General features: G+C 36.8%; 1 protein-coding gene across 3 annotated transcripts in view; it reads right to left on the bottom strand.

The window, feature by feature from the left end:
- DLG5 (discs large MAGUK scaffold protein 5) overlaps positions 1 to 23,110 on the bottom strand; it is a 97,664-nt gene that overhangs the window by 9,397 nt on the left and 65,157 nt on the right. The window contains exons 10-26 of one of the 3 annotated variants that reach the window (XM_039727367.1): positions 22,865 to 22,990; positions 22,076 to 22,208; positions 19,132 to 19,259; positions 18,270 to 18,445; positions 17,661 to 17,764; positions 16,852 to 16,944; positions 14,975 to 15,994; positions 11,820 to 11,958; positions 9,874 to 10,021; positions 9,250 to 9,371; positions 8,087 to 8,176; positions 6,704 to 6,872; positions 3,585 to 3,662; positions 2,764 to 2,926; positions 1,739 to 1,872; positions 1,001 to 1,165; positions 454 to 637 (exon numbers count right to left, since the gene is read on the bottom strand). In XM_039727367.1, the coding sequence (XP_039583301.1) occupies positions 454 to 637; positions 1,001 to 1,165; positions 1,739 to 1,872; positions 2,764 to 2,926; positions 3,585 to 3,662; positions 6,704 to 6,872; positions 8,087 to 8,176; positions 9,250 to 9,371; positions 9,874 to 10,021; positions 11,820 to 11,958; positions 14,975 to 15,994; positions 16,852 to 16,944; positions 17,661 to 17,764; positions 18,270 to 18,445; positions 19,132 to 19,259; positions 22,076 to 22,208; positions 22,865 to 22,990 (3,172 nt within the window). The remainder of the gene's footprint in view (positions 1 to 453; positions 638 to 1,000; positions 1,166 to 1,738; positions 1,873 to 2,763; positions 2,927 to 3,584; positions 3,663 to 6,703; positions 6,873 to 8,086; positions 8,177 to 9,249; positions 9,372 to 9,873; positions 10,022 to 11,819; positions 11,959 to 14,974; positions 15,995 to 16,851; positions 16,945 to 17,660; positions 17,765 to 18,269; positions 18,446 to 19,131; positions 19,260 to 22,075; positions 22,209 to 22,864; positions 22,991 to 23,110) is intronic. The other 2 variants (XM_039727368.1, XM_039727369.1) reach the window with 2 other exon arrangements.

The following is a 23,110-nucleotide window of genomic DNA, read 5'->3' as shown; positions in this document are numbered from 1 at the left end:
TCAGACACAGAAAGCAGAGTCAAAGACACAATATATGGTTTTCCCTAAATTCTCTTTAGAATTTCATAGTGGTAAGATCAATATTATTCTCTGTTTCACAGTATTATTCATATCCTTGCCTTTCTCCTACATACAGCAATTGGGTTCAAAGCTTCCCATTTAGATGAAGGGAGCAGGTGTTAGTAATTACAGGTAGACATAGGTGAGTTCTTCCAACTTTGGGGCATCTTGCGCTATCAACAGTGATAGCTTCAGGTTCATATCATGGAGCTCCTCGTGTGCTGCAGCCAAAATTCAAGTTTGCCTTCTCACCGTTCTTACCTGGGTTTTGTGGCAGGAACTCAATGTTCACAGAACATTCCACACTGTGGGACAGCACAGCACTTGGCACCACTCTCTTTATGCCATCCCAGCCATTAGCCAGTACGCTGCAGACATTTCTGAAGTGCTTACCTCAAGTATCATGTCACCCAAGACTAGTCCATCAGGTCCTTTTGCTGGGCTGTCGTCATCTACATCCGAGACAAATATTCCATACAGGTTTCCACCACATATCTGGATCCCAAGATCAACTTGGGATTTTTTAACAACAACAATTCTAGGTTCAGGGGTCCTTTTGTTTGTGTCGACAGGGCCCCTTTTGACAAAAAGAAACAACACACACACTAAAATTTAAAAACTTGCCATGCATAAAATCAACTTGCCATCTGAAGAATATATATTTATATAAATATTACTCAGAATAGGTCACCTACAGGGTCTTAAACAGAACATCACCTTTTAAACTAAACCAATCTTGCAGAAAGCTTTCTTCACTCCTTGCAGATCTTTCAGAAACAGTCTGAAAACGTACATTTCTATCCTGGGGTCTACTTAACTTGTCTGCTGACTTATTGCAACCAGACACAGCATTCACAGAAGCATTCACTTCCTGATTTAATACCCTTCATATCCACCTTGACCATTTATTTTCCTTTAAGAGAGAAGTTTCACTGTCTACCTTAAGGAATTCCGGGGACTTGTAGTTGGAGTGGTTTGTTTGGATGGGGGTGTCATTGTCCCTTCGTCCTGCTCACTCACAGTGTCGATTACGGAATGATTGTCAGGCGTTGCAGCTCCGCTGCCTTGAGGGGTGGAATGGTTACTCACAGGTTCTAAGCGAGAACTGTGACAGGCAAAAAACAGTAGAAAAGATTGGAGGGTTAATGCCAAATATTTTCCACTCAAAATTTTTAATTTGGCTGTAAGTCAATTTTAGAGTAAGGGAGATAAAAGCCAAACCCAATAACTCAAATGGGCATGCCAAAAAACATATGTTCACCATAAGTCTATGAGAAAGACAAAGCTCTGTTTTGAAGTGTGATCATGCATCAAAATAGGATGGGTAATTTCAACAGGTCATATACCTTCTCTAACTGGAAATTCCAATTCTGGGGAAAAAAAGTAACAAATACTTGAAGTATTAAAATTTCATAATCCTAGGAAGAAGTAATCTTGGATTTTATTTTAGTATATTTAGGGATTATAGAAGAAAAATAGAAATAGAAAATATATTTAGATGCATCAAGCATCAATCTTTTGATAAATATGTATTCACACATTATTTTTCAAAGCAATCACACTTATCAGCACTTGTGTGCTCACGTTTGCAAACATGTTAAGTGTACAGAAGTAAGCTACTAGCTAAATAACTGTGTGGACAGCAGAGCTGTCTTCTTCCAGGTCTAGCCAGCCTTACCTTGACCGTGAGTGATTGCCAAGCTGATACATGTGTGGGTTATACTGAGCCAGAATAGTGATGGTGTCACATTGTTGCCCAATGATTAGTCGAGCCTGTTGCTCTGTTGCATTTCTCAAATTTATTCCATTAAACTATGGAAAAATTACACAAATCAGAATGTCAATTTCTGAATGGAAACCAGCAAGCTCATTGTTTCAGTGTCCTAATTAGTGTAATGTCTAAATGCTCACTCATTCCCACTGGAGAAAACAAGAGAATAAAAATGTTGCTATACAGTGATTTCTAAGGCTTACTCCTTGGAAGGAATCATCATAATTTTCATGTATTTTGTAACCTGACAATGAGTTTAACAATACTTTCACTATTAAAAGACATACATATTCTGAGCTGTGCTATGACTTGATATCACTGATTAAATACAAGTTGTTTCAGATCACCAATATGAGTAAATTCAGAATTTAAAGATAAATTCAGATCTATTCAGGTCTATTTTAGAATAAGAAACACACTGTGCAACAGAAGGTGCTTTAACATGATGTTACACTTACAAAGCAGTCCTGTACTTTACAAAATGCTACTCCATGTGTTTATCTAACACAGTAGGCAGAAACATCATTGAGCCTACATAAGTAATTTTTTAACCAGGTATCTTAGCTAAGAATATGGCATAGCAACAACAGCATGAAACTTGGCAAAAGCCAGCTGCTTGAAAATGTACTCCCCTTAACAGGCAGAGTATGGGACTGGGACTATTTTGTTTTAAGTAGAGAAACTAACTAGCTTTAAATTGAATTACATCTATATAAGACAAGATGCAGAAATACCATCAAAAGCTATTTTTATGACAAAGCCTCAAAATGCCACAACAACCACAATTATGGATTATTACAATAGAGTGTATCCTTTGCTATATCTCACAAGTGCACAAGGTTTCACAACTTAGTTGTTTTGGAGAAGGCAGTTATGGCTGCAGTCATACAAACTGATTTATTAAACCTTACCAATAGGAAGCAAGCAATTACCTCCAGTAACTGATCACCATATTCAAGGCCAGCTTGATGGGCAATGCTCCCACCTGTTACTTTAGAAACAAATATTCCACCATTTTCTCCGCTCACAATGGAAATCCCGAGTGGCTCAGAACCCTTCTGCACTTTAACATGGCGTGGCTCTTCCATGTAGGGCCTTTTAAAGAGAAATTTAAAACTGAGTTGGAAAAAATTGCACTTGAACCACCACAATACCATAGTTACATGCAATATTTATGTCTGTCTGAAATGTAATAATAAAACAGCTTTGAACAGTTACTTAAAAAGCCCCACTAATTGTCAAGGGTCTTAAATGCATTCCTTTAACACCATGCAATGTACAATGGCAGAAGTAAATGTATACCAGATACATGACTGCTCCAAAAATGATGGTAAATATGAATTATAAATAGAATGGGCATGAAGTTGATAGGAAAGAAGCTTCCAGATGCATATTATATGAAAGTAATTGAACCGCTGTATATAATATGTCTTTGTCAAACCATATTCCAGAAGGGTATGTTACAAATACAAATGCTGGGAGTCTTCACTGCCAGTGAAAATAAACATAATGAATAGTAAGGTGGTAAACCAAAAGACAACAAAGCACAAATAAAATATTTCATATTTGTATGCTGGGAAAAACAAATTAGCAATGAAAATTATGCAGTTGCAAACTCAAGCCATTAAGACAGCAGTTTGCATGGTAGCATTACAATTACCATGCAAATTCTCCTCAGGGCAATTATCCAAATGTAAAAAAAGCACAAAGTGCGCAATACTGCTCGAGAAGGACAACCTTAGATCAGGCCAACCTCAAACTCCTTAGTGATGAGAACCTAGGCCTAGGAGCCACAGGGATTCTCAGAAAAGACCTATTACGGAACAGATATCTGAAAGATGCAGAAGATTTGAGAAGACAAGAACACTTAGAACAAGACAAACAGTAGTAAGATGCTAGTAAGTATAACAAGAAAAAGGCTTATACAAAAGAATACCCTGAAACATTCCCCTTTCCTACCCCCATATTTGGGATGTATCCACCTGTAAAAATGAGGCTGGTCCATCCATGATGTGCATAAACCGACAGTAGCCTTCTAAAAAGTCCTGGTTTTCACTATTATAAACTTAAAAATGTCTACACAGAAGAAGCATCACCAGGCACTAACAGTTGAGCTCAGTGTGAATGAAACAGCTTGGGCACCAGGTGTGGTGTATTTTTTATTTTAATACCACTATACTGCATTTGACATGCATTAATTTAAATGTTTTCCTTCCTAGAATTTCATTATGCCATATAGATGTTCTCTAAATTATGCTAACTGCTTAAACTATTTTATTGTACTTTTCAGAGACCAGAAGAGTTAATTGGACTTCACTCACTACCACTCAAGTGTGCGAGACTGAAGAAGGATATTTTTGGGAAAAGTAGGATTTGGGGCTGGGAACAGAGGGAAGAGGACATTGTCTCATAACCATGCATACTGCCAGTCTTTGAAGGGATCTTTTTGGTAGCCTTCTGCAGCAGAGGCATAATAGTTTGCCAGCTTATTAATGCCTATGAGAGGAAAAACTGTTGTCTACTGACATGAATGCAAGTCTGGAACTCAGCCATCTTACATCACCATTAGAGGGAAAGCCCTCAGCAATTGCTACCCACGTAGTGAACTTATTATGATGCTCACATTTTTTGCATGTAACCGAAATTAACTAAATTCTGATAACTTGCAGAAAACTGATTATTTTTTCACTCACTTATGAGAGTGTAAGCAATATTATATGAAGTTTCTTCTTGTCACAAAATTTACCAAGGTCTATTTCCACTTTAAAAACTAAAACTCCATCTTTCAAAGCTTTGTTTATTGTACCTTTCTGCTTTTTCATCTACCACACCCCTTTTTAATTTGTTTCAGATTGGAGTAAGATGGAATCAAACCTATAAAAACATATCTGAGAATTCTAGAAAGAACAGAATGACATATAACTAGGCCTGTATAGCAAAGCACTAATAAAGTAAAAAAGAAGGATAACATCAAAAAGGTGTTTTATTTGATAAGCAGTTTTATCAAAATCAAATGAAGCACTTCTTCATAATATTCAGACTGCCTGCCAGAATCACTAGACATGGAGTAGAGAAGAAAAGTCCTTATTGATCAGATCTTTTAATTTTAATTAACATCAACAGAACAAATAGAAATATTGAATTTTTTCAATCTATTTAATTATTAATTTTATCTGGGGAAAGACCAAGTGAATTATTTGTATTTTGTGGGAAACAGAAAGCTTATAAAACCCCTCCAAAATTTAAACATTTCTTAGGATAGATTTAAGTAACTACTTCCTTAAACTGAGAACTGCTTAATAGTTAGTTTTCTTTTAAAAACCCACAACCAAACCTTAGCATTATTCTCTTTTTAGAAAGCCAATATGGCTTACACATAAGCATACATCAAGAGCGATGGAGCTGGAACCTGGATGTACTTCAATAATATGATCAACATTAACAAAAAATTGTTATTTCCCAGAGATCAGAACATGTATCTTGTGTTCAAAGACACAGAGATACAGACTGCCAAAACTCAGCTTGTTCAGCTGAACACTCATATTATTAGTCATGTGAAAGAGAAAAGACACTTGGAATTTGCAAGTGACAATCAGAGAAACATTTATACGAGAACAGAAGTTGAGTACATGCAGTACAAGTGTCACACTGAAGTAAGAAAGAATGTAAATTCACAAAAAACCTCTTTACATTTCCTTTCAAATAACACTGTTCTTTGTATACAAGACATTCTGTAATTGCTACAATAACTTAGTCACAAATTCTTCAAACAAGACAAAAGTTTCATGTATTATTTTATGAACAACATTTTATTAATACCAGAAAAGTTAAAATACAGAATATCCTCATAATTTTATAATTCACATTTTTATGGTCAGTGTTTTCACAGAAATTAAGCATACAAAGGGGTCTTGAAGTTGACATAAATCTAATCTATTTCAACACATCAGAGCTCCTTTACACTGCCAGAATGGCATTTAGCTGCCTTATTGGAAATAAAAGTCTGATTCAAATTTATGTCTTACTGTTCTATGATTTGAATTTGTGTAAAGCTTTTCATTTATTCAGTCTAGCCAGATCATGATAAAATGAAAACAGATGTCCAAGACTGATACTATAAGCAACGTATCCTTGAACTATTCATTGTGAGATGTAAGGTCATTAAACACAATGCACATGTTTTTAAGAAAGTTATTATATTAGATTCCAATTTTTCAAACACCTACACATATACTGAATGCTATTACTAGCAGTGGTCCAGGTACAGCCAAAGGGATTAGTCAGAGCAGTGAAATTACATCTGTACATCTTCTGTATTGTTGGCAGTAAAACTGCAACTGTACTGTTCTTCCACAGTTATGTGCTCAATTTTTCATGTTATCTGGTTATATGGAATCAAGGCACAGTGGTTGGAGCACACAGTCTGCGAGGCTAAGGCACCTGATATTTAGCTATCAGATGTTACTAGGTCTTAATTTTGTTAAGATTTCTAGAGTACAGAACAAGGCTATCATAAATAAGCATGTGAGGTAGTTAAACTGAAAGGGTATATTCCAATTAAACTGCTCTTACTTGGTGTTGCCATTAGTCTAACATGGAAAAAACAAAACCTTTATGAAATCACCTCTTCTTAAAATCGACAGAGATCTCTTACGTACTTGCTAAAGAAAAAAACATTCAATTCAATTCAACAAGACCTAAGACACTTACGTACTTGCTAAAGAAAAAAACATTCAATAAGACCGCAGACGCACCTCTGCAGCTCATTATTTTTCATTTAAATTAAATGTTCACATTCCTTCAGACTAATAAACAAACACACAATTTCCTCAGACACATTGGTATTAAAAACAAAAAACGTGGGGACCTTACCTATCTTTTCTACGTTCTCCGACAGCTACGGGGCTAATGGAAATCCTAGGTAATGTAGAAAGGGAGTTCTGAGACTGGCTGCTGGTGAAGGAGGATGTTTCCAAGTTAAGAGGTGACTGGGGAGGAGTTATCAGGCTGGGACTGCTACATTCTGAATGTGACAAGGAGCCTAGGAAGAGGCAACAGTTGAATTTTAGTGTCCTGCATCTGTCACAGCTGGCAGATCTACCCAGACACAGTGAAAGGCACCACACACATCTGAGACAAGAAAGAGGACTGACTGATCACTACCTATTAGTCATTTAAGGCGCTTAGGAAGACCAGGTAACTCATTTCAGACAGTGCAAACTTACTGTCCTTAATGACTGTGTTAAACCTGAACTCTCCAAGTGCAAACTAGTGCAACTTTCAACAGGAGACAAGGCTACAGACAAGCTACACCATGAGCATGTCTGAAAAGCACGTTAAAGAAAAATAAAAGACAGGAAAGAAGTAAGATAATCTAATACGAAGGTTTGTTTTCAAATAAAATATTCATGTGCAGCCCTTCTCTTTACATAAGATGTATATTATGTGACACCTGAAAAAGATAACACAAGTCAAGCATGCATCCTACAAAGAGACAGGAAAGCTCTGAAATTACAAACAAGCTTGATATTACTCAGATTGCATCTTTACCCTGGTTGTACTCTTCTTAAGTAATCTACAGAACAAGTGCCCTGACAGTTTGCTCCCTTTGAAAAGCTACATAAAATAATCCTCAAATTATTAATCACAAATGAAAGCTGTTTTTCAGAACTGTATTGGCCCAGTTAGGAAAAGCACTGCACACAATACATTAAGGCTGCAGAACATCTGAGCTATGATGGCAGCAAAGAGTTGCTGATTGCTGTCAGCAAACTCCTGATTCTACAGCACTCAAACTACTGCTTGTCTTTAAACATCTTCCACTAAACAATTTTGAGTGAAGTACTGAAATATTTTCACTGCATTTCAAACTATAATTTACAATCAGTGATCAGTAAGCAAATAATACACTTAAAGAAACAACAAAAAATACCCACATGTCAGCTCACTGTTAAAATTTTCAGGGCATCATTCTAAAAGAAACAACAACTACAAAACATACAGCAATGCTTATTCTTACTTCTGTCTGCACTTTTACTCAGTGTGCCAGTATTCAAGCCAACCATCAAAAAAGAACAACTTTCACTAGAAAGTTTCTTCTCTTTTTTTAACATTTCTCTGGCAAAATGCAGATTTTGTAACCTTAATAAAATTGTCTTACTTAGACGGTGGTACAACCTGATTTAACAACTGCAAGGGCTTTGTTTTGGTTATGCTGAAAACTGTATGACTAAAATTAGTTATTAAATAATTCACCTCTGTCAGAGCCCATCATGGACCTTGGATATCTTGGTGTTAAAGGGATCTTAATTCGTTCTGTTCTATACTGCAAGTTACTCGAAGAACCTATTTTTAAAACAAGGAAAAATTAAAAAGACAAAAGTAAAAGCACTAATATTAAGAAAAAAAAGTGCATTTAGACTGTACTTATTCAATGAGCATTACAGTGGCCTCTAAATGATCAAGGCAAAATCTTTGATGATTACCCTCATAAATGTGAATATGACAATTAGAGCAAATTATCTTGATTACACAGTCAGTATAAACAGAACACAATGCAGCTACACAGTATATATGCATTGTACATTCTTGTGTGAAAAAATATTTTTAGTATTTTCCTACAAAATTAAACTTTACTCCAAGTCCAAGCAAGAATCTAACACCTCTATTTACTAAGAACTCATGGGACTTTGCAAAGGGCATTTAAAATATTCTGATTACATTTTGCTTGGATGAATATTACTGATACTGGTTGGAAATGGTTATGCCCCTTTTTGCTTATAAAGCTACCATTGTGCTTATAAAGCTACCATCCTCTACTTATAAAGCTAGCATCCTCATGGAACACAAACACATATAAAACCCCCAGTTATTATATAATTTAAGATTTAAATAAATATAAAATATTATAGTGCCACTGCTACAAATCATACATTTGCTTTGGTATCATTAGGCTAGGGCATAAAAAAATTTGCATGTCAATCAACTAAACATAAGTATACGTTATTTTCCAATAATGCAATTTACATTTGGCCATTACTCATCACTGACTTTTTGTTCAAGGGGCTCTCTCCTTTCCTTTCTTCTCACCAGCTCACTGAACCTCAACCTTTGGCCCTGTGTCCCATCTCTCTAAGGATACTTTTAAAGAGTAACAGGCAAGGAAAGGAGAATCCCGCACACACAGGGGATTTCAAAGTGTCATTTCAAAGAGACTCTAAAGAACAAATTAAATACTGCAACTTCCAGGGAGCACCTTTAGTCACAAACCCACAAGAAATGAAGCAAAGAACACCGGAAGCCTTCAGGCTTTGCCAACCATGAAAATCCCATAACAAGGGAACTTAAGGAGTTTTCCATTTATAACTTTCTCCAATATACAGGAGTCCCACAGAAAATAACTCAGAAAAGCTGGTTACCAAGTCTGGCACTAGATGGCAATGAATTTGAGCCGTGAGATGCTCTTGTACGTGAATTTTCAGAGTAGTCACTGGAGTGTTTATGACTTAGGTCCAAACTCAGGCGACCTTGATGCTGGGAACTACATCAAAAGAAAAGCAGAGTAGGGCAACAGTTAGAGCTGGGCAAAGAACCTCAGCAAACAGAAACTGGCCAATAAAAAATGTTGGTTAGCCCATGTACTGAATAACGTGAATGCTTCTCTCATTTTCCCTTCCACATTGTCCCATCATTTTATGAATTATTAGAAGCCAGAAGAAAAATAGCCTTGAAGAACTATAAAACAGAAAAAAAGCTTTGTTTGGTTTGGCAGTGACAAGAAAAAAAATCAGAAATTAGTTAATTAAAGAAATTAATTTCTTTGTCAGTATCAGTCAGCGGGGCAGAGGAAAACCTAATCCATCAGTTACTGAAAGACATGAAAGCAACTGGCACATCATTTATATGCCATAATGGTTTTGAGACCACTGGATCAAAATAACACACAGCAAAGTGCATGTTTCACTCTGCACTCTACCAAACTACTAGAAGCAATTTTACCCTAATGAAAACAAAAGTTTAGGGAGACATAAATTTTAAACCACCTGGGATGCAGGTGCTGATGACATATTTGGCTGGCAACTGATGGGCAATTGCTGGTGTGAACTCTGTGGCTCCAGGCAGTATAGATTGGATTTCTCATGACAGCAGTCACTGCAGGACACGGTGCCAAGCTTCTTGGTACTGTCCCTGCTTCAATGATATAAGCATATTCTTATCAACATTATCAGCATACAAAGTCCAGATTTAAAATATACCTTAATAATTCATAATGATATAGTTTAACATTTACATGTATGATAAATAAAAATATTAGTATAGAAATACATTATTAAGCACCATACGACACCTTTTTGATAATACATCCATGTTTAAAATCATCTCTATAATTGTGTCATGAGTCATAATAAAGTGGATTATAGTACCAAAAATGAAGCCATTCACAGTATATGATTTTAATAAAAATCATATACTAGTAAATAAAAGATTTTCTGTTTTCAAGTACAAAAATTTTTTAACCAGGAATAGAAATTCAGAATTTAGTCATCCAACCAGCATGCAAGATTTTATTTGGCACTTGAACTGACCACAGCTATAATTATTCTGGTTCCTCTCTTCTGTTGCCTCAATGAGTTCGGTTGTATTGTGACTTCAAATTCTAACATTGATATCGGAAATTTATTACTCAAGCTGCTTTTTAAAGTATATTCATCCTTCAGTACTAAACTGAAATCTAACTTAAAATTTCCTCTTAGATGACTTGGTAGCATAGAACACAGCAGCAAAAATTTCAAGACAAACTCATATAGTCTAATATTGTCTAAAGTAGGTTTGACTTAGTTATTGTGCAAAAATATCATGCTAAGATAAAAATTAACTACAAGGTTAGAAATAATACTTTTAATACTATTTCTACTCCAATTAAAAGAAAAAGTGAGAGGAGAGTAAAAGAAATCAAAGAAGAGCAAAAGCTTCTTGGTCTGAGCTACTCTTGAGCATGTGTTTTCAGATGATTGGGGCACCACTGCTTGAAGCTGTCCACTCTTCCAGATACAGATTATTACCTTCATGTTCTCCAGTAAGAATAAAATCTTCCATAAGTTTTAAAACTTACAGGAGTTTGGGGGCTTCACAAGAAGAGAGGATAAACTCATAAAAATCAGTATCACCTGATTGAAAATTTAATATACAGCTGCTGAAAACTGAAACCTAAAATCAGACACTAAAGACTGAGCTATCTAACGACTTATTTATCAAATGTTTCTTGACTCTTACAAATTAACTAGCATACAATATCCTAGTTACGTCCTTAAGCACTCTATTTAGTCAGTGCCAATTCAAAACCTGCTAACATGAACTTCAATACCAAAAACTGCTCTGTCAACTGAGACAAAATGCTGTTTTCTGTTCCACCTGATTATACTGATATACAATGAGCTTCTTGTGAGTCCCCTCTTTAGTATCTTAATATCTCAAACACACTCACATTTAACCTTTCACTTGGATTAAGATCACAGCCAGTTTGGGCACTCAACATGAGATACCCCAAAAGCTTCCAACCGGTAGAACTTAATGTTTCACTTCCTGAATATCAGATTTTTTTCCTCGGAAGAATTTCAGAAATAAAGCAGCTAAAGCCTGGGGTACCTTCATTTACTTTCAAAAATACTGAAAATCTTACTTTTCCTCCTAAAGGACAGGCTACACCTTGTTCTGCACTAATGTATTCAGAACTCCTCTGCACAGAAACTGATGAAACACAAATCCTTCAGCCAGAAATTGCTCAGCTTCCTTAGCAATTCTTAATGAGGCTTCACTTCTTTACAGTCCAAAAGCTGAGCACACCATGTTCAGACTACAACAGACCATGGAAACAGGTTTTGTGAGTCGTGTTTCTTCCCTACTTAACACGACTAATGCCCAGTCTTGTCCAATGTGGACAAGTGCCTAGGGGCTTTCCTAGAAAGCAGTCTGGAGTTCTGTCACTCACCTGCTGGCATGCTGCCAGGGTATAAGGCAGCAGGCACAAAGCCATCGCTGTGCCTAGCAGAACGTTTGGGGGAATATGGTGCCCATTCCTGGAGCTCTGGAGACAGGTGCTCCTCACTAGCTGGAGCATATTTCTGCACCTACAAGAACACAAAAACTGAATTACAGGAAGTTGGAGATTCAAAAGAGTAAAACAGACAAACTGTGGAACAAAAAGCAACATCAAACTTTCCAGTACCTGTTACAGAAAGTGCCACCACAGAACTTCTTAGACATTTGCCTTTCAATTTCCTTCTATCTATTTTTTCTCCATCAAACTTTGTTACTATTTATTATTACTTTGTAATCTTCTTAGGCCAATATTTGCAATTTAACTGATACCTTTCACATCAATCAAACACCCAGCATACAGTCACATTTCTCCTTTAAAATAACACTTTCACAGGATATTTCAGCTGCTAGTGTCGCAAGTGTTTACTATAGAAAATCTGGCTAAAAAGCCAGAAAGCATTTTCCTCTAAGCCTGCATTTCCAGACACATGTAGAGTAACCTCTCTTCAACAAGCAATTCAGGTTTTAGAACCTCACAACTTCTGTTCTGTATATAACAAGTAGACACTGGTGAATTGAGAACATATAAGAATAGCTCAGACATTGACAGTGATGCAGGAGAGCTGAAAGTGCAGGGTTCAGCACATAGCATTCACACATTTGAAATCTACAACGCAAAATATGTGACTGATGTGTGTAAGAAGTGAAAAATAATTATTGAAAATGTGCTTACAGTTTTTTATGATAGCAGTATTTTAATTAGATGAAGAATTACTGAGAGCACAAAGACTCTAAAAGGCAGAGGTGCATTCTTAGAACCAGTACTTGATCATATTCGTGTCTGCACTAGTAACTGTTCCACCTACTATTCAGGAATTAAAGCATGCCTAAATTTATCAACTTACCAAAGTACACAAAATTAACTGTGTACACACACATCTAAGTAAAATGACAACACCCAATATGGCTACAAATTTAAACTACGCTATATTTTGCCATTACAAGTACTACTTCAGGAGTGAATGCATGCAGACTGGGCACTACTGTCACAAACACCCTGATGTAGTTGCAACAGACAAGGGCAATTCCACCAGAAAATAATTTTCAGAGTGACTAATGCCCACATTTTGAGGCACAGTACCATTTGTGCTCTCTGGCCAACAACTTAGAGCTACAAAGCTTTGCCTGTTTTCTGGGTGGACAGGGGAAAGAGAAGAAAAATAAAAAAGAATCATAGAACCTAATTTTAATTTAATCCTAGAGACAAAAAGTAGCAACGACAAAGTAACCTTAAAAAAAAAGAAAATAAAAAAAAAAGTCATTGTAATTCTATTATATAATTTTCTTCTTTACCTCAAACCAACACCTACTTACCACCTGTAACACAGCTTGGGCACCACATCGAAGCAACCACAGTAAGTCCCCAAATACCCTCTAGTCTCTTCAACAGTGAGTGCCAAAACCACCCACTCTGTTCCAGCTAACAAATCTCCTGGGCATAAGTCCCCACCTACATGTGTCCTTGTCACAACTGGCAACTCTACTCAGTATACAAATATTCCTACAATTATAACCAGGGCGTTTATAATTGTAGGAATATTTGCACATGCCCATGACAATGAAGATGGGACTCTCAGCGCTAATGGATCAACTTGATATTCTATATAAAGCAAACACCCCATATTCAAACGTGTTCAGTATCTTGATCTTGTTTGGTTGTTTACACACATGCTAAAGTATATGACAATATCCCCTCCTTCACTTTGTGCAGTGCAGTTTCTGTGGCCTTCCTCTTAGCCATAATGCTCTTCAGAACAAATCTGCTGATTACAGCTACAAAATTAAACTCATGCTTTTCAGTCATTTGTTGTGCTGGTTTTGGCTGGGACAGAGTTCATGTTCTTCATAGTAGCTACTATGGACAATGGCTTTTTTTTGATTGTGCTGGTAATAGAGGTATGTTTTAATTTTTTGCTGAGCAGTGCTTACACAGAGGCCTAAAGCTCTCCATAACTATTTTTCCCTAAAAATGTTTGGGAATGCATAAGGAATGGAAGTAGACAAAACAAAATGGAAGCAAACCAAAAAAAAAAAAAAAGGCATAAAAACCTGCCAGGTATTCTCTTGTATTGAGAATCCAGTACTTTTGCAGGATACGGCTCTAATCCTGCACTGCTTCCAATTCAGTTCTGCCATCTTTATTGCTTCTAAAACTCTTTGAACAGGGTGGAATTACCCAGGTATAAACAAGTAAGGGAAAAGAATATGAAATTCTAAGTCATTATGATGTAATTATATTAAAAAACCCAAAAACACTTCTACAAACTTCTGTTTTCAGTTGGAAAATTTTAAAAAAATATCTCTATCTGCCAGTTGAGCAAATCTGAGGCAGTGGACATGAAATAACATTATTGATTATATGTCACTTTTATATAATGCACTCATATAAACAGTTCCTTTCCAGAGCACAAAACATTTCCCTTCCATCCACTCTGTCAAGACATGGCCCACCATTTTCTTGGCAGGGTTGTTTATTCTAACAAATTATATGCTGATTTTGAACATGCATCATATTCTAATAAACAGTTCACCTTTATAGTGCAATGGGCCTTTGAATTTCAGGTAAGATGTACAAAATTATTTTGACACATCAAAAGACTTAAAAAAAACCAACACTATGGGTGGCACACCTTTGTCCGTTGAATTGTACACTGATCTGGACAACCAATCTGACTTAGCAAAACTTCAGAAACCCTACTTTCACTTTTTCAAAAGCTGATGCTTAATGGTTTTTATTTATGTCTTTTCATATTGTCAAAAACATACAAGAGCCCAGATGTTCCAACAGGCAGCATTAAAACCCCAGGTATGGCAGCAAGCAGAACTCTATCTTTCTGTTTGGAGGCCACCACTGCCTGTTAAATACTGGAACTCCACATACTGGTTTTGTATTTTGTGACACTGCCAAGTGAACCTGAGTTCAGAGGACCTGAATTCTGAGGATGGGCTACACTGCTCCTGCTCGGGTCCACAACTAGGCACCCAAAACCACACTGTTAATATACTTCAAGGTCTCTAGTTTTGAGCTATATACCAAGGTTCTACCTGAAGTGCAGGATTAGGAATTGGCACAGGGGTCATTTTATGCCTCAGAGCAGGAGCCGATTTTGGCCGCGGTCTTTTGATCTCTGGCTCTTCAACTCTTTGAAAACCAATGTCATCTTCACAGGATTTCCTTGAAGACAGGTGAGTGCAGTCAATTCCCTCCTCCCGATAATAATGCCCAGCATTCCTGCTGCGCCCCTTGAGAGTAGCAGAATCCTGTTTAAGTGCCAAGGAAACTGGAGCTTGGGCAGTGGCTGGGCTGGTGGGTGGGGATCCCGTTGTTACTGTAGACTCTGATGCAGAGCTTGCCTGCTGTTTATGTTTAAATTTGATGGAGTCACTTCTCTTAGGAGGAGTTGGAGGAGTGGAAGCCACTTCAACTTTTGATGGCTGAGGTGAATGGCCTGTCACCTGATTAGGAGAAAGGTAGTCCAGTTTGGGAGGAGTTGGTGGCCTTTTGAAAGTATCAGGGTCAAAGATAGATTTCCTTTGTTTTGGCTTTTTATACACAGAGAACTTTTCTGTTTCTGTTGCTGAAATATTAACCATGACTTTTGGCCAGGTACCACCGCTATGCTTAGTTCCATGCCCTTTGTCAAACGCTGTCTCAACCATGACACAGTCAGTTCCCGTCGGTTCATAAGGCAGCCTCCTGCTGTCCAAGTCAACAGCTCCATAGCCTTGGTCCCCATATGTCTCTGGGCTGAAGGAGCTGAGACTGTGCTCTGAATTACTATGGCAACTGTGCACTGTGTTCCTACGAGAGTCAACTCGTAATGTGTTACTAGGGAAAGGTTTGTGATCGCAAAATGAAGTGCTGCCCTGATCGCTCTGCTCCTTCTTGCCATCCATGATGTCTGGATTGAAAATGTCGGTCTGGGTTGAACTGTTGAGTTTCAGGTTTCTTTTATTTTGTGCTTGTATCTCTGATGCATGAACTCTACAGTTTGATATTTTTTCTGGATCCTTCAAATTTTCAAATATATTTTGACCACTCCAAGATGAACTCTGAGGAAAAACCTAAAACAAAAACCACATGTGATCACATTATTGTGGCTGATTTCTGTTTAGTATGACTCATATCCTAGCCTTCTTGATTTATCTATACCTGTATATACACTTAGTAATACCTTACAATTCAAAGCACAGAACATGAGATGACATGAAGCTACCAAAATTTTTGTAACATTTTCAGAACAATTCCAAAAGGGCAACTCCACATGGTGGCAAAAGTACCCAATTAAAAGTGAAGGGCCCTTTGTTCTACTTCAGCCTCTGATAAGTGATGCCAATAAGATAACTTTCACTGCCCACTTCCCCTCAAACAATCTTCTTACGTTCTTAAAACCTCAAGCTCCCTAGTGCTGAAATTATGACTCAAAATCCATGTAACAAGCCCAGAATAATGGGATTCTAAACTCAAAAAGCAAAACAGAATAACTATTTTATAGAAATAAGCGTGAAAATCAAAGCCTTAATCTTCATGATAGCAAGAGTTCAGTTTTCTGCACAGCTTCCTCCTGACTAAAAGCTAACTTTCTTTAGTCAGCAGGCAGTTTATCTTTCAGGTACAAAAGTGCTGCAGCTCTGAAGCAAAACCCAAGAAGCAGCAAGCAACTGTGGTAGCACTCATTTCATGTAATCACCAAACAAATGGGAAAGAAGACAGTAAGTTAGTCTCATTTCCTACTAGATGGCACAAGAGCCTTACTTTGGAAAAAACTGTTGAGGAAGCGTACCACCAGAGAAATGCATCCAGATGGTTGTCTCCTTCCCCTTTTGATATACTCATTTTCTTGCATATACTCTTCCTTGAACAACTACAATAATTCTGCAAAAATTAAGAGAATTCTGCAAATTTAGCTTCTGCTACTCACCTTCATGAGTGACAGAGTAAGGGAATCCCTACAGTTTCGTAGTAGAGCTTCGCATTCAGTAAGTGACTTATTATCTAGTGCAATGCCATTGATCTGCAGACAAAAGAAACCACAACACACATCTGTAAATCAAAGGTAAGAGGTAAGGAGGATTTAAGGTAGGTGATCTCTGAGACAGGGAAAACACTGGGCTGCACATGTATATGTGACTAAAGTCTGGTTGATGTTTGTGAATTTTCAAGAGTGGAGAATGGACAACTCCTAAGTCCAATCTGCTACTCCTGCAAGGACACAGGGGGACACCACCAGTTTACAACACCCTCTGTGCAGTTGTACCAACAGCAACCACCTCCCCCTTCACAGTGCACAAACCACACCCCTCCTGTAAGGCTGCAAAGGCAGCAGGGACAGAATCCCTCCCCAGAACAGATGACAGCTGTGGTACCAACATTTACAAGACAAGGAACATCTCATCCAATGAAGGGATGCCTTTTTGGAACTGATCTTTCCTAGTCAGTGTAAGAATGACAGGTATCATTACATACATATATATATATATATATATAAAAGCCTGAATAAGCTAATGCTTCTGACAAAAACTCTCATATGAACTCAGGAAATAAGCTGCACATCATATTCATCACTCAGCATACAAAAACTTTTAGAATAAATATCCAGTGAATTTACAAAAAGGACTTAAGGTTGCAAAAGTAAAAATTGGAACGTTTGGCATCTTAAAGAGTAGCATCAATAGTAACACTTCAAAATAAATAAAAATTCAGAAAGACAAATGTGTTTTTAGGACTTACAGCAATTATTCTATCTCCCACAGTAAGGGAACCCTCTTTGGCAGCTGGGCTTCCGGGCACAACAGCAGCAACAAATACTCCATTTTCTAGACTGACCCCACTATCTGAAATAGATAAAGAAGAATTTGATTCAGCAATTCAAATATATTGCTTAAATGGCATGTCTGACCTGCCTGCACAAAAAAGAAATATGACTACCAATCTAGCTGAATCTCAGTTTCTGAAAGCCCTTTCAAAGAAACAACAATACAGGGAAAACAAGGACTTTCAATATCCCAAAAATACACAAATACGGGGTAACTAGGTTTAACAGACTTGTTTACACTCCCATGAACATTCTAAACAGGCAGCCAACTAGAGACAAGTATTTAAAAAAACAATCAACTAAAACCCACCAAGGACAAAAAGAAAACCTGTAGTTACAAGATGAAGCTATTATCAATAACAGCATTCTTGGTTTGCTTAAAAAAGTATGAAAACTCCCCTCTAGGACGCCATTAACATGTAAATGTGATTTAAGCAAAGGCTCAGAGAACATGTACCATTATGCCAAGCCTTATTTGGTTGAACAGACATTTGCCATTTACATCTGTCCTTGTTAGTCATTACCTTTATGTCCAGAAACATTGATGTGAAGAGGTGTTATCACTCGCCCACCTAAAGACTTCCTCCTTCGAACCACCATATTAATAACACCTCCTCCATTCAGAACAGCTTTTATAACTTGCTTTTTATCCTTATTGGTAAGATCCACATCATTTATCTTCAGTAGCCAATCATTCACTCTGGTAGATACACAGAATTAGGTAGGTCAGTTATAAGCACACTTTGCTGGACACACCACATGAACAATGTTCCATGAAAAGCCATGCAACAGAGCTGATCTCAACAAAATCATCCTTCATTATCTGGAGTTATCCATTCCTGAAAAAGCATTAAATAGCAGCTAAATGAAAACCAGGACTGATAGTCTGAACTTCACCAGGAAAAGTACATCCTGAAATCAATAATTACTACTCCTTGTTTAAAAGCAATGCTTTGTACTGAGAGGAATTACTAAAAACCTTCTATCAACACCAAGAATTGCAGAGGGTTCCATATGATCCCTTGCTCTACTCTCCTTTTCTCTTGCCCTCCCTCAATAACTTGCCCTCATGTCTTTCCCAAAATTTAAATGAATAGATACAGGTTTGAGGAGAGTATAATAATGGAGTAAACAGGGCACAGTGCAACAAAAGAACATTTCAAATTCTTTTGGGTTTTGAGTGCTGAGTCAAACAGTGTTTAATTTCTGTAATGCTTTTAGGCACCAGTCTTCTCAGTGTGATTTCCCAACCAACATGAATAACATACACACGGAAAATGATAAAGAAAAAAGAACTTCAAAAAATGAAAATAACGGTGACAATTTCCAATATGCTCAGATTTAGTTTATTATGATCAAAAACCATCTTCTGAAGTCAGAGCCTACCTTAACCGACCATCAGCAATACTTCCTTTGTCTACTTTGGTAACGAAGATCCCGCAGTCTCCAGGGAGGTACGGCTCGTTCACACCTTCTGCCACATCAAAACCAAGTGCTTTCAAGTCCATATCATCCTAGAGATTATTAATAACAAGTGATTCCACTGCACTGGCAAACACGGTCTGTTACCAAGAGGCATTACTGCATGATTGCACCATGTACTTCTATTTACAGTATTCCTGCATCAGGTAAAGTTTTATTTTTTGTATGTAAATATATAAACTCCCATTTCCATTAGTCTTCTGGCATTAGAATGATCCTTCTCTCTCAGACTAAGGCTTAAACAATACAAATGGGGAACTTCACCAAAGAGGAACAGAAAAGCAGCTAAGCATGTGAAAAAGCCCATTCAGACTCATATAACCTGTTGTAAGGTACAATATCAGTTGTGTAGTAAGAAATAAGGACATGTTGGCCAAGAACAGGGGAAAAAACAACCACCAAGGTAAGGAACCATCATTGTGTGTTAGTGGTGAACTCAGGCAGACCTCTGCTGTGGTATGACTAGAGACCAGAAGTAAACAGGGAAGACAGCTCAAACATTATGGGGGACCATTTCTAAATACAGATTTAGAGGTGATATTCTACCAAGCCTGACCCAAACTACATCATTCTTGATGTGAAAAATTACAAACATCTTTAAGAGATCGGTCATTGAACAAAACAGGGAAATTTTAATGTAGTGCTTGCTTTGATAAATAATAAGGCCACTGAAAGAAAAAAACTGATCCAAAAAAGAGTAAACTGGTATCAATTGACCACAAACTGAATTATTATTGCTATTTTCACTGTTAAATAATACACTTGTAAAAATTAGAGAATTCTACTTGAAGCTGTCTACTGGATCAACCCTCTCAGCAAAATGAAGGGTGATGGTACTTTAAGTTCAAAATCTAACACGAAAAAAATAGAGTCTAAAGTAGATGGGTAAGTACAGTTCAAGTTAACCCCTCAAAATCAGAAGAGCATAATGTCTTCAGGGAGTACAAAAGGTGCCTGATAAAAGCTGAAGATAAAGCATGCAAAAAGGTCAAGATTTACCAGAAAATAACTTGAGCTAAAACTGAAAAAGAAAATTAAAATCCTTATGATTCTTCCACATGTCCTATGTAAGACAAAAATTTAATAGGGAAGAGCATGAGGCTGCCACAAAATAAGGATCACGTAGAGATCAGAGTATCATTACACAGCATCAGAGTTGACAAGTGAGTATTATTTCTCTTAGTTTTGAGCTGAGTGATTATGTATAACACAAGTTTAATCACACAGGTGAAGTTTAAGCAAAAATAAAATGACTGAAATGTATTAAACTCTATAATCTTGACCCTGGGATTCAAATGCTGGTAGGTCAGCAAAGATTTTTCTCTGTATTTGAACAAGGTTGGCACAGTATTATTACTATAATTTGAGAGCTGCAAGTGAAATCCCTATGTTTAAAAAAGGGAAACATATTCAAATTACAAAGTGCACATATTTGATCTCAGTGAAGCAAATATGTAGAGCATTCTTTGAAGTAAAGAAAAACTAAATAACTACACATGAATAGAAAATTCATCATGCTGCAAAGTTGTTTAGCACAAGCACATCTTTTGCTAGACTTACTAATTAATTTACTAGACAACAGAAAAGCAAAATTATTAGTTATGAGTTAAAACAGAGGAGATGGCAAGGAACAAAACTGATGGAACTGATCAGAAGTGCTGAAACAGCTTGGTCAAAGGGAAGAATTCACATATGGCGATTCTGATGGATCAACATTGGTACTGAGTTCATCTTATCTTTTCAATATGTATTTCAAAACATAATAACACTAAAATCTATTTTTGTGTCAAAAAAGGAACTTATTAATGATTTTGCAGGGATGGACTGTCAGAACTCAGACAGATTGGAAGAGCATAAAAAAAGATGATCCCTGAATACTGCAGTAAAATAAAATTAATTTAATTTGACAGAATTTAATCACTAAAGCTTGTCATTCAGGAACGACCAAGAAATTCTGGTATATACAGAAGTTACTGTAAATTAATCACAATCTGGAAGACTACCTGTGTATTTTATGTGTTCAAAAAAGTTACTAATAACAATGGGATGTACCAACCAAACATTTCACATAGAAGAGCATTCAGAAATTACATACATTGCAGCAAATCAAAAATTTTAGACTACAATGAAAAAATGGGAAATTATATGGAGAAAAATACTACTAGGAGAATAAGAAGCAGAGGTTATCTGGATTGCTAAACTTAAGAACCTTACTTAATATGTAGGCCAAAATAGAAAAGAGATTTAATTTCCTCTACAGACATGGAAGAGATTAACATCTCCTTTGATCCCAGATTTTCAAACTGAACAGTAATATTACCCTAAAATACACCTTCACCATGAGTAAGTACTTTTAATACTTTAAAATTTCTAACCAGCAGATCTGAGCAAAAGTGGGAGAAACAGCTTAGTGTAAAACATGAACTATTTTATGCACAGATTTTAAGGGTTATTCCCAGCAAAAGACTGGCCTCTAATATAACGGTTTCCTTCATATTTCAAGTTTTGGCTGCCTTAGCACTGCCATGTCTGCAGTGAATCACAAACTTAAAGACCACTATACCATACGGACCTGGGTACCCTGCAACATTACATGTAGGAACTGTTTTTATTTATACTGCATATGAAGAAAATTATAAAGCTTGTATATAACAGCTTGGTTTTATCAATTACTTTAATGTAGCTGTAACTGCACTTGCTGCCTCTATGTGCACCTACATGGTTTTTTGTCAAACAAAGAACTAAAAAGACCAAAATCATATTTTTAATCTTAACTAGTATTTAAAGACTATAACTGGCTTCAGAGCTATCCAATACACAAGACAATGCAGTGTATCATTTTACTTACTCTGTCTTTTTCAAATTCTACCACTTCTGTTTCCCATTCCAGAGAATCTGTATCTATGGCTGAATCATGGGAACTATGGGCCATCAGTTGACGAAATCTGGCCTCTTTTTCCAATTGATTTTCCATCTTTTCCCTGGGCAAAGAAAATTATTACTCGTAGACACAGACAACCCCCTTTTAAATCAACTGAAAAATAATGTTAGATTGTCATGGATATTGTATTGGTTTGCTAAATACAAAATGCAAGCTGTCAAAAATTTCCTCTGGCTTCTGTCTTTCCAATATTCTTGGTTTGCTATCAAATTATCTTTCCATTTCTATATACTGTCTTAACATAGTCTTACATTTTTTGCAATATTTTTACATGACTAAGTGCACAACTAGGTTTCTCACATCTTCCAAAATGCATTTACCCTCAGAAGAGCTTCATCAGTATGTAGGGCATGTGAAATACCAATGGCAAAACCTCTCATATAAACCAGTGAGTAAACAGTTGAGAGGAACTAAGCTGCAGTTAATATGATTTCCGTGAAAGGATCCAAATATTGCTGAAGTTTATCTCCACAGCACAAAGCTCACACTATGAGTCTCATTAATAAGATCAAACAGATACTGTCCAGTATAATAATTTCCATGATAACTAAAAATTTAGGCAATGCTTCTACACACAATAACATGAATGCCTGCTGCCTACAGCTGCAACAACACATGGTTCTCTTAAGAACACAGCTAACAAAACAAAGTTTTCATCACAAACTGTAATGCAGTTTGGTCATTTCTCTAACATACTTCAGTTCCTTCAGCTCACGAACAGCATCATTTTTCTGCTTTCTCATGTCATCCAGGTTGCGAAGAGCTTCAGCCAAGTCACTCACAGCTCGGTCTCTCTCCCTCCTTAAGTTGTCACACAAAGTTCTTCAAAAGAAAAAGGTTTCAGTCTAGTTACTTAAAACCCTATTAAAGTAAACTGGTTTTACCACATTGCATAGTTAACGTAAAATTTCAAAGAGCAGTTTCAAAACGTTTCTATCTGCA

Source organism: Passer montanus, unplaced genomic scaffold (genome assembly GCF_014805655.1).
Source record: "Passer montanus isolate IOZ18808 unplaced genomic scaffold, ASM1480565v1 scaffold61, whole genome shotgun sequence".
Taxonomy (NCBI): domain Eukaryota; kingdom Metazoa; phylum Chordata; class Aves; order Passeriformes; family Passeridae; genus Passer; species Passer montanus.
This window is presented reverse-complemented; position numbering and strand designations above follow the sequence as displayed.